At 33.3% G+C, this 12,918-nt stretch overlaps 1 protein-coding gene across 1 annotated transcript; it reads left to right on the top strand.

The window, feature by feature from the left end:
• The first annotated feature begins 1,063 nt into the window (after positions 1–1,063).
• Positions 1,064–11,540, top strand: LOC139497437 (probable methyltransferase-like protein 24). Its single transcript, XM_071285659.1, has 7 exons — positions 1,064–1,145; positions 5,668–5,886; positions 7,283–7,367; positions 7,793–7,909; positions 9,642–9,713; positions 10,194–10,374; positions 11,031–11,540. Exons 1-7 carry the CDS (start codon positions 1,064–1,066, stop codon positions 11,328–11,330), a joined length of 1,056 nt encoding a protein of 351 aa, XP_071141760.1. The 3' UTR covers positions 11,331–11,540.
• The last annotated feature ends 1,378 nt before the right edge of the window (positions 11,541–12,918 follow it).

The raw sequence follows: 12,918 nt of genomic DNA, 5'->3' as shown, positions 1-12,918 counted from the left end.
GTTTTTATGATGCTTGTCATAGCATATACATGCTTTATTCTGCAATTGAATGTCGTATGTAACTGTAACAGCCCAAGATATATCGCTAACCTGTACTTGTGTACTATACAGATATATCGCGTTATAGATCCGTCCAAAGACGGACTACTTTTGTGTATTGTTATATTCGAGTGACCTCAGAATCTGTATTGCAGTCGCATTCCAATAAATTATTGGCTACCTTATATGAACTATATAGATTAATTAACGTTCCGTATGTGTTTATGCATTTTCCTAGAGCAATATGAAATTTATTCTTTTAACTTTATATTCTATATGTTATTGTCATAAGCGCATTACACGTATAACACACACAATCACCCATGCAACAATGTCAATAATAAGTAAATGACAATAAATGTGAGTTTTTGTGTCTTTCAAAACAAATGTATCAAAAAAATATGAAGAATAAAGACAATAGCTGTTTCGTGTCTTTAAATGTCAACTGTACTTGAACTATGCTCGAAACAGAAGTTATCGCTCACATATGTTCGCATTTATTTGTTTCTTAATCTCCTACTAATATCGCTGATATTAAAAGACACCAAACAAGTATTGTCTATGTACATAATCTTTGCAGTGAAAAATAATAATAAAGTGTAATGTGAGGCAATTTTACAGTAAACATGGTACACACGTGTTTATCTTTTTATCAATCTTTAATTTTTAACTGTAAATGCATGACACCGGGTAGTCGTGTTTCGTCGGCAATTTTTATAGGTTAATATATATTTTCCAGATATTTATTTCAGTTTACTCTACTGTGTGTACTAATATGTCGAATGGAATGGACGTTGTCTTGAACTCATCCAATGATAATTATTTTATGGATTGGAGAAATTTTAAATGCAATGTTCCCGGATTTTATCTCATGTTTCTTCAGCTGGAAATGAGCGACACAGTCGATTATGTTGGATTATATAAAAACAAGACGCTGCTCTCTTTTTTTAAACCATGGCTTAGCGTAAACGATATAAATGACTTTGAAAAATTCATTCAAAGACCAACGTATCAAGTTTCAATGATGGCAGCTGCAGAGCTTCAAACAGGTGATGAACTTGAAATTAATTCAGTACCTTATGGATACACACCAGGTGATGTTGCAGGTTGTATAACCATTATTAAAATATAATAATGATTTATTGATTTATTGGCTTATACTTTGTACCATAAGTATCTTTTGAAACATATTTTCTGTGATCATTTCGATTTTTCGATTGATTTTGTGAAATGTCTTCCTATAAGTGTTCTAGTCTGGTTTTCTTTTCGTCATTTTCTGTCATTTGGTTTTGTCCGATTGTCTTTGATTTATGATTGTTTATGGTCACTTAGTATGTTGCGTTTCTTTTTAAGATCAATAGTTTATTTAGAAATACAAATAACATAAGTTTTCTTGTATGATCACTGTGAATATACAGTGGCGGATCCAGAAATTTTCATAAGTGGGGCCCATTGACTGCCTAAGAGAGGGCCCGCTCCCGTCACGCTTCAGTAATTCCCTATGTAACCAACCAAAATATTTCCGAAAAAAGGGGGGCCCGGGCCCCCTGCCCCCCATAAATCCGCCTCTGATATATTAAAATCTTTACTTAATAAAAAATCTTTTAACAACTGAATGGTTGAAAGTGCATAACATGATTAGCCTGAGGACTTTGCATAAACTAACTTGAAGAACGGCATACAATGTTATGACCGACAGAACATTAATTATAGTCCAAGCCCCCTTTCCATTGAAAAAAAAACAGTTGAACAATATTATAATCCATCGAAAAAGAAGAACTATCATAAATCCGGAACTTTTTCATTTATGAATAAATTATTTTGTAATTTACAAAAATGTGCAGCAACTGATCAAAATATTTAGAAAGACAAAAAGAAAAAGGTATTTGGAGATGATCATATTATAATGTGGAACACTCCAAAGGTAAATACAATGTTTCGTATAAAAATCATAAGAAAAAGTTTTGATGGCCAATTCAACAAAAAATCAGCCACAGGATATATATCGTGAAGAAAACTATGAAAGAGCTCTAAAATTATTAAATATCAAAATAATGCCAAAAAAGCTACCCTGTACATATGACTCAAGTACACGACAAATATCGAAACGCAAAATAGGATAGTCAGCGACCGAATTCAATCATTGAATTACTGGCTCCTTACTAAGTACTTAAGTACTTTCACACATACATACTACGGTGGGTTGTGTGAGTGCTGGATACCCCTTGTTTCAAAACAAATTTGAAAAAATAACTATAAAACTCAGCCAAAAAAACTTGATTTTTCAGATCGACAAAATGCACATACAAAAATATATAAAATACCTGCCCCAAAAAACCAAAACATTTTGTGGTCCTGAAAACTGAAACTTGAAGTAATTGCTTTGTGACACTGATATTCTATGATGGTCAACCAAATTAAGACCTTCTTCATTGGAATAAATTACAACATTGAAACAACAATAACATCGCTAGGATACATTACGTTATAAAATAATAATTACTATGACGTTCATTTGCCACGTGTTTTTCTTTATTTCTATACACAATTTTTTTAATATCGTTCCTACATTGTGTTCAGTCCATCAGTCTTTAAAAAATATTTTTTTTTATCCAAAAGGCTTCTTTGGTTTTTCTGTGAATTTCTTAACCAAAAACCTTTTCTATGGCGGTAAATTTTTAATTTTTCATCGAATGATTATGCTGAATGAAGTAGTTGGCTTCCGGATCTTCTGTTTTCTTTGTTCGTATTTTTGAAAGGTTCAATAGCATCCGTCGATAAAGTGTATCATCCGTTTGTCCTACCGATATAAGTTTTTCGCATTTTGTACAATTAATTGCATATACTACGGTTTTACAATTTATTTGTCCCGGAATGGTATATTTTTTCCCGGTGTTGTCACAAAATGCCTTGGTTTTAATTATTTCTGAGCATAATTAACAATGCTTACCGCATGGTCAACATCCATTAGTTTTTTTTATAAAATAGTAAATTATGCTTCTTGTGCACTACTAGTAAGATGTCTTTTACGATGTTATTGCGTTTAAATGCTACGATAGGGGAATCGGGAATTTTTCTTTAGCCTGTTAGATTGATGGAAAATTTAAAGATTTTTCTTAAAATTGAATGTATCTTTGAAAGCGCTTTGGTAAAATAAATGTCTAAGGGTACTCTGTCGTTTTCCTTCTTTGGTTTGTACTGTAATAGATCTTTTCGGTTTACAATGTCGAGTTTTTTCATTGAACTTCAGTTGACGAGTTTTTGTATCCACGTTTTCTTAAGTGCATTAGTATTTCTTCTCTTCTTATTTTGTAATATTCTTCTGTTGAGCAATTTTTTTTACGTGAATACCCAGTCCATATGGAATAGCATGTTTTTTTTTACAGAATTTGGATGGCTTGACGAAACATGTAAGTACTGGTGTTTTATTTGATGATTGTGTATACAGATCTGTTTTAAGTTGTCCTTTTTCTATGTGTACAAACAATTCAATGAATTCGATTTTTTTAGTTGAGTAACGCATTTCTGTTGGATGTGAATAATTGGACATTTCTTGAATTTGTTTCAATTCATCTGAACCATGTTCCCATATTCCTCAGATGACAGGAACATATCTCCAATATAAAAATGGGTGTAAATTGCTGTTTTGAGATACGTTTTCTTCCCATTGTCCGAGGAAGGTGCAAACATAATAAAAAGACGATGTGGTATGATTGCCAATGATACAACTCTCCGCAAGAGACCATTTGACACATAAATTAACAACTACAGGTCGCCGTACGGCCTTCGGCAATGAACAAAGCCCATACCGTATAGTCAGCTGTAAAAGGCTCCAAAATGACAATGTAAAACAATTCAAACGAAAAAACTCCCGGCCTTATTTGTGTACAAAAAATGAACGAAAAACAAAAATGTGACACATAAACATTAACAAACGACAACCACTGAATTACAGGCTCCTGACTTGGAACAGACACATACATACATAATGTAGCGGGTTCATGTCTAGATGAGAGCCAATAGCTGTTCCTTCGGTTTGTAAAAAGAGCTTAACGTTGAAGCTAAAATTATTATTTTCAATGACTAAGTCTATCATTTTAAGAACATCATCAATTGGGATTGATATATCAGATCGATTTTCTAATGCTGTTTTGCATGTTTCTCCTGCGTCTTTTCTTGGATACAATTTGGTTACGTCTAAACAAAACATTATTGCGTTGTCTGGTAATAGCTGTTAGATTGCATTTAGTTGGTTAAAAAAAATTGTTGTGTCTTTAATATAGGTGGGCAAGTTTCGAAAATCTTTCCAAAATTTGTTTTCCGCTATTTTCCACCCATTAATAATTGTTCTAACCGGATGATTTTTTTGGTGCAATTTTGGATTTGCTTGTTATTTCCAGGACATGTTTTTTTCGGTTATAGATATTTTTTCATGTCTTTTTCTATCATTTCTCTTTTGCATAAATTCTCTATAAGTTTTTTTACTTTATGTTCATTTTTCTGAGTGAGATCCTTATCTATTGCTTTGTAAGTATCGTTGTTATCTAATTCTTTTTCTACCTCTTATTTATAATCTTCTGTGTTCATTTTAACTACGCCAGATGATTTATCGATCGGTCGTATCACGATGATTGTAGCATATAACAGTTCCTGAAGTGCCTATTCTCCTTCTATAGTTATATTCATTTTAAATTTTTAATGGTAGCTCCATAAAGATTGATTGTTTTTTGGCTCCACATATTCAGTGAAAAACAAATACCAGATAAAAAGCTCAAACTGGAGGAGACAGTTTTTATTGACTGATTCAGCCCTCAAAAAAGGACCAGGAAATTCGTCACAACAATATTGCATGTGCTTACCGTGTCTCACAGTTCATATCTGTCTATATTTATATTAATATCGACATTGCATGCCCATTGGTAATTTTTGGACGTCATGTCGATGGATCATTTAATGGCGTTAGGTCCCAAAATACACACGAAATGCAATAATGCGTAAATGTATCAACTAGTTTTGAGAATTATAAAATAGAAATGTGTTCAAATTTACTAATTTGAAATTTTAAGAACCATTTTGGGGCCTTATTGAACCTTTATTCTCCTTTACATCTGAGATCAGACGACTTTTCACTTTTCATGTGTATATATTGCTTACACTATTTTTCGGATTTTCTTTTGTAATAGTTATATATTCAATATTTATTTGAATGTGACGGTTATGGATAGAATTGACATTATAAAGATGAAGCAAGACTGAATTATCTATGAATGTAGTCTACAAGAACCCGTATTCCTTTTGGACCTTACGTACAACCAAATATACAGTGACTCGCTAAAATTTCAAACATTAAAACATATAAAGATTGATACCTTTCAGTATGTTATAAATCAATATTTCAAAAATTGAATCTATACAATATGCACGAACTTGATTGGATTTTTTGTGTTTTAACGGAACTTTTAAGCACCGCATTTAGGCTATTTCGTGGCGGCCACTTTTTATTGGCGGAGGAAGCCAGGATGCCCGGAGAAAACCACCGACCTTCTATAGAAAAACTGACAATCCTAGCTTTCAGAACTGACAACGTGTACAAAACATCAGGCTGTACATTTTGTTTTTGTTTTTTAGAAAACGCACCTGAAAACACAATCCAAGCTAGAAACCAGGGTTTTATAGCTCGTCACACACCAACAAAAGAACAGAATGATAAGGTGCTGCCAACAACCGCAAAACAACAGCTTATTGAGGTTTCTAAACTAAAAGATTCGAAAGAACCAATCGATTGGAAGTTGCCAATAGCCACAACACAGCACGTTTCAAAACTACCAGAATCGAAAGAACAAAACGGTAAGGGAGCTACTATTAAATTTTTATGGGGACGGGCAGCTAAGATGAAATTTGAAAAAAAGGCAAGAGACGAATTTTGAGTTAAAAAAAGGGCAGGATGAGACACTTTGCCCCCCCCCAAAAAAAAACCAAAAAGGCTGGACCGAATAGAGTGAAAAATAAAAAGGAAGGACAGAGATTACAAAAAAAATAAAAATAAATAAATATGAAAACATGCAAGACAATTTTTTTCATTCTAGCCCTCCCATAAAAATCAAATGGTAGCTCCCTAAGATCACAATGCTTTAACTATAAATTGATGTTGTTCACAGCTGTAACATAAGACTCTTTGTACATCTTGTTTATCACACTGTTAAAGAAAAACATTTTATATGTGAAAATTGAAATAAGGATAGCAATTACAATATCCTCTTCGGGATAGAAAAAAAAGAACCCTTCCTCTCCGTTTCATCCGACTGCTTTTGTCTTACATTTTTGTTCTCTTTATATATTCGTCTAAACTCTGCCAATTCCGTCACTCTTCTAAAAATTGGACAATTCCGTGCCTCTATTTGATTGGACAATTCCGTGCCTCCATTTGATAGAAAGTAACAGATTCAGCCGATGATTGCCGATTGCTCTTTTCAGTGTCTTTCTAATGCCGCATTATTGGACCACAGATGAATTATCACGTTGTGATTGGTTAAACGCCGTCACGTGGTGACCCCCTATGAGACTGTAGGGGGTTAGTAAGTTTCATAGGGGGTTCATGACGCGTTAATGGCGACGTCATCTATTAATGTTGTTGTGTTTCATTGTTTATTTTTCAACAAAACGCCGCAGAAAAAGACCAGCGTCCGATAAATTCGTTATACGGTTAACTACTGACCCCCTACGGATCCATAGAGAGTGAATAAAATTCATAGGGGACTCGGCCTCCGGCCTCACCCCCTATGGATTTTACTAACCCTCTATGGATCCGTATGGGGTCAGTAGCGAACCACATAACTTATATTGTTTATCCCTATTACTCCGATTGCTCTTTTCAGTGTCTTTCTAATGCCGCATTGTTTATCCCTATTACTCCGATTGCTCTTTTCAGTGTCTTTCTAATGCCGCATTGTTTATCCCTATTACTCCGATTGCTCTTTTCAGTGTCTTTCTAATGCCGCATTGTTTATCCCTATTACTCCGATTGCTCTTTTCAGTGTCTTTCTAATGCCGCATTGTTTATCCCTATTACTCCGATTGCTCTTTTCAGTGTCTTTCTAATGCCGCATTGTTTATCCCTATTACTATTTTCATATTCTGATGTAGTTTTTCACTTTATACAGACTTTCGACATTTTAAAGCATTACACCTAAATAAAATGTATTAATTTTAATTTGTCTTTATGATACCTGATTGTTTTTCATAGGCAATGGTTTAAAAGTTAACACGAATGACAGTAAAAAACCAAATGAAACGACAAACTGGATCGAGGCTTTTAGAGAGCTAGCAAGGTTTGTAAATGGACTTTTTAATTTTGGTTTTCTGTGGGGATTCATTCAGGTAACTAACTTTAAGGTCACTCCTTAAAGTTATTTTATTGAACTGCAAAGATTTACTCGGTTTTCAAACGAGACTAGCAACCGATATTTTTACTTTTACTTTTATTCATTAGGGGGCGGGAGGAGGGGATACAATAGCGCTTACCATTTGAAATTTCTATAAACTTTTGTGGGAAAATATTGGTTGATTATTTAGGGAATCATTATAGCATGGCTGACGCGGGCCCTCTCATAGGCAGTCAGTAGTCAGTAGCCTCCCCCTTTTTATGATAATGTCAGTGTTAACCCGCCACTGTTAATACATGTATGAGCATCGTTGATGAAATAGCTAGGTTAGACATAAATTAACAAATTAATATGTGGGGTCTTTATTTTAGAGATTTGAGAGAAGACGATTATTTTTGCCCAAATAAAGTGGAGAGAGGCCAGTTGAAGTTTGATTGCAATACTAGTCCATTTGTAGTACAGAAACCATGTCTTGTTTATTCATTTGGGTAAGTTTTAACAGATACAAGAAATCCAATTATTTTCCTCTGTCTTTTTCTCTTTATCTAAAAAACTTATCTCGACAAAGACAAGAACAACACCACAAACAGAGAATGAAAGAGAAAAAAAAAGCAACACGTGAAACCGAGTGCGCTGACTGATCACCAAAACGGAGTATCATACCTGTACAGAACAGACCAGTCGGTAGATACACCAAAATATGAAATATTGTTATCTTTTAAGATGACGAAGAAGACATGGTATGAATGTCGATGAGACTATCCACCAAAAACCAAAGAACAAGGCTGTATCCAATTACATGCGTTCGTATATACGACTTTCGGCAATGAGCAAACTTCATTGCATCAATCAAACATGTGTCAATTTAAGATTGGTTATACACAATTCAATTAAGGATGTTCGCTGCTCAGTTTCAAAATAAATAACTTTTCATTAAACTAGTATGTATTGATAAGTAATAAATTGAGGAATCAAAAAAGCCAAAAAAATCCAGGCCGTGGTCAATGTGCTTGTTTTCGAGATATTAGACATTGGAATTTTGGCGGGAAAATGTTCTCTCTTGATTTTTCATAGCTCTATCATTGACCAGTTAAAGTTCTCAAATACTATTAAAAAATAAATTAAATTTTATAAGACTTTTACAAATGACTTATAGTTATACATGTACAAGATTTATAAAAAGAAAAATGGGGATTCATGGGAATTTTTTTTTTAAGGCATTCAAATGTATAAAACCAGAGAATTCCGAAAATCTGACAAAAATTCCAAAACATGACAAGCAGGCATCCTTAATAGACCACTTTCGAGTTCATCCATCACCGTAAAAAACTTGTTAATTATGTTCGCTTTTATGACGTCATTTACCAGAAAGAGTGGATCGCCTGTATCCCTGCATTATTAACGTTCATCAAGCGTCTTAGTGATCGTCATTGTGCAAGATAAACTAGAAACAAAGTTTGTTTTGTAAGTACTTGATCACAATTACCTAATGACAGCAGTGCTGGTTGTCAATTACGAAAATTTAATTTGCCGAATAAGTCGTGCAATATAGCATAATAGTTTTCCAACCACTAGCTCAACATTGGACATCGGAAGTGACGATACACATAAAACGCACGAATGATGTTCACTAAAACCAAAGTTTTTGACGGAAATTCATCAAACTCGAAAGTTGTCTATTAATTCCGAATTATATATTGAATAATTTTTGGCATGATCGACGTTGCCCTAAAGCGAACCCCAATGGGGAGACCAACATTTAACTACTATTTAACAGAAATGTTGATTATGACCGTTCGCTCATTACAGAAACAGGATACATCAGGAGACGCTGTTTTAAATCTATACTATGTACAAAATCTCTAAATCTACTCGAAGGACTTTGGATTTGCTAAAGGTTTATACGGTGTACATTTTATCATATTTAAAAAAAAACCAAACGTCTAACGTCTGTATGACGTAATACAGATTTTTGGGATTTGACCAATCCTGTCACGAATGAGTGATGTCGATGTCACCATGAATGGTTGACACAAAATGATTGCCATTGATTATATAACACCAACAAAAAAATACTTTGTTTTACTATAAAGTATATAATACGGGACAGGAATATATCCCATAGTGTATAAATTGTGTGCAATTACATGTGATTTGTGTGCAATAAAATGTGTTTTGTGTGCAACTAAATACGTGGTTGTGTTTGTTTCAACTTTCCAGCATTAACAACCAGTGGAGTTTTGATGATGCAATGGCTAACATAGGGTGTGATGTCTTTTCTTTCGATCCTAGGTATGTTGAAACATTTAATTGATATAAGAAAATGTAGTATGATTCCCAGTAAGACAACTATCTCATCCAAGTCACAATTTGTATAAGTATACCATAACTGGTCGACAGCAAGCTATAAAGAGTCATAAAATAACATGTGGAAAACCATTTAAACTGGAAAACCAATGGTCTTTTCTTTATTAAAAAGAAGAAACAAGAACCACATTAACAAACTACAACTACTGAACATCAGATTGCTGACCTAGGACAGGTGCAAACACAAGCAGTGGGTTGAGACGTTTTAATAGGTACAAATCTTTGCCTTTATCTGAAACATGAATGTTTTTTTGATTGTTTAACCTCCAGTGGCAAATATATCAGGCATATTTAGGAAGAAAAAGGTCTCATACTATTTTCCGCCAACATTTCTGTACGGAATTTTACGAGTTTATGAAAAAAATCTAGGGGGCGTACTACTTATATCTGTTATTTTGTTTTCAGTATGGGATATACAGGTGAACACGTGAGACCATCTGGTGTCCATTTCTACCCAATTGGATTAGGTTCAAAGTCCATGGATGACTTTACTCCACGCATGGATAACTATGTCAAAAAAAATCCTGGGAAGAAATGGAAAATAAGAACCCTAGGAGACCTAGTGAAGGAGTTAAACCACAGCAAAGTATGAACTAAATGAAATATAGGGTTGTCCTTCTGAAATATTTACCTCCATCTCGGTTAGGTACTTTTTTTGAAAAAAGAAAATAAATATTTATTTGTTTTACGTTCACAAACGGTCATGCGATATTTAAATTTGACTTATGAACGAAAATAATACACACATCAATGCCGAAGACAATATCTATATTAGAGGTCTGGATGTGGTCTTTTATTTCTGTATTTTAAAATATTTTTCACTGTTCCTTCATATTGGCCCATAAGTTTATTGTTTTTATTTAAGCACACAATTATTCTCTTTTCTTTATTTTTTTGGTCAATATTCAAACCTCGCTTAACGAGACAAGACATTGCTACTGTAAATTTCAGGCATTGTTGGTTTAATTTTTTACGAAGTAAATACTTTAATTAACAGTAGGGGGGTGTTGCATGAGAATGTTTTTTTTTGTATTGACTCTTCCTTTCCATCTGTTGCTTTGCATACTTATTTATTTCTAGCAAGTACCAGATCAGGATAATCAACATAAGCCCCCCCCCCCGAACAGCAAAATCAAGTTATTATCCCTAAAGAGTCGTCCGGAAACAGTCACCCAGAATTAATTAAATGCATCATAGGATATATTTGAATGTGTAAACATTGCATTTTTTTTTATGTTTCAGAGGCCTATTGATATGCTGAAAATTGATGTAAAATCATATGAATGGGAAATCATTCCAAATATATTACAAAGTGGTTTAGTTCCCCGTATAAAACAAATGAACATGGAGTTTCAAATTTTTGAGGACACGCCACCGGAAAGAATTCCGTATTTTCTAAATGTGTACAAAGCGATGACGAAAGCTGGTTTCAAGCAGTTTTATTGTATGCCAAGTGTTACTCTCAACAAAAATGATTTGAAAAATAAGCGCCTTATTTCTGAATGTGCTTATGTAAATGTTAATTATGGGTTTAGGAAATGAATAAAGTTGTTCAATAGAAAAAAGTTTGAGAAAAAATGCAAGCTCATGTTTTGATGCAAACTTAAATGCCAAGAAGCAATATCAAACTGTTAAATATACAGTTAAACATTTGTGACCTCTGAAAAGGTTTATGAAGAATTTTATTTGTCAATTAAGACACTCAGAGGAGCAGAATAATTGCAGTTTTGATTAATTAAAGCTGTGTACAAATAGTTGTGATGTTTTTTTTTATTGAACTATGATTACAATACATACATGTGACAATAAAACTAAAACTATATATAGGAAAAGGGAGACAACTTCCCTAAGATTATTAGTGAGTAAATACAATCAGTACCGTTGTATTACTGAAGGAAGAACTTTACATGTTCAACATACGACCATGAAAATCATACAAGTTTCTAAATTATTTGACTATATATTAAACGATCATAGTTAAATATAAACAATCATATGCTCTTTGTTGAAGGCCGTACATTGACCTATAATGGTTTACTTTTATAAATTGTTATTTGGATGGAGAGTTGTCTCATTGGCACTGACACCACATCTTCCTATTTCTTTACAGCAAAGATAAAGTTTGCGAATTCTGACATTACCTTAAATTGCTTATATATATATCTTTCTGTTGACTAGTATATATAAAGTTCAAAGTTCTTTATTTTCCAATTAAGGGCCGCTGACGGGTCATAATGACAACAATACACAATACATTCTGATTCTTAACACATAAACATATAATGAAGATAAAATTAAAATTAAAATTCACATGAAGAGAATATAATATCATAGAATATATATATATATATCATATAAAATGTCACATCATAAAACTATTGTTATTATTTATAAGTTATTTTAGTTCTCTCAAAGTTTCATATCTTTGATTTTTTTTCTACCATGCCAGAGTGCCAGCAAAATAGTATAATTAATGGACGCCACACCGGATGCACCCGCACAATTTATTTTTCTAAACGGAGAAAAAATATAATTTTTATACTCCGGCTGTCCGCATCCATTATAGTAATAATAAATAAATAAATAAATAAACTTTATTTAGAGTCGGCAAGGTATACAAACATAGACAAACATAAGCTCTAATGAGCTTTTAACCGACATAGTAATCATATCTATTTCCAGTATTTTTATACTCCGGCTGTCCGCATCCATTATAGTAATCATATCTATTTTGCAGTATTTTTATACTCCAGCTATTCGCATCCATTATAGTAATCATATCTATTTCCAGTATTTTTATACTCTGGCTGTCCGCATCCATTATAGTAATCATATATATTTCCAGTATTCTTATACTCCGGCTGTCCGCATCCAGTATAGTAATCATATCTATTTCCAGTATTTTTATACTCCGGCTGTCCGCATCCATTATAGTAATCATATATATTTCCAGTATTCTTATACTCCGGCTTTCCGCATCCAGTATAGTAATCATATCTATTTTCAGTATTTTTATACTCCGGCTGTCCGCATTCAGTATAGTAATTATATCTATTTCCAGTATTTTTATACTCCGGCTGTCCGCATCCAGTATAGTAATCATATCTATTCCCAGTATTTTTATACTCCG

This window comes from Mytilus edulis, chromosome 12 (assembly GCF_963676685.1).
Source record: "Mytilus edulis chromosome 12, xbMytEdul2.2, whole genome shotgun sequence".
In the NCBI taxonomy this organism is placed as follows: domain Eukaryota; kingdom Metazoa; phylum Mollusca; class Bivalvia; order Mytilida; family Mytilidae; genus Mytilus; species Mytilus edulis.
The sequence above is the reverse complement of the archived record's forward strand: the minus strand, read 5'-3'. Positions and strand labels throughout refer to the sequence as shown.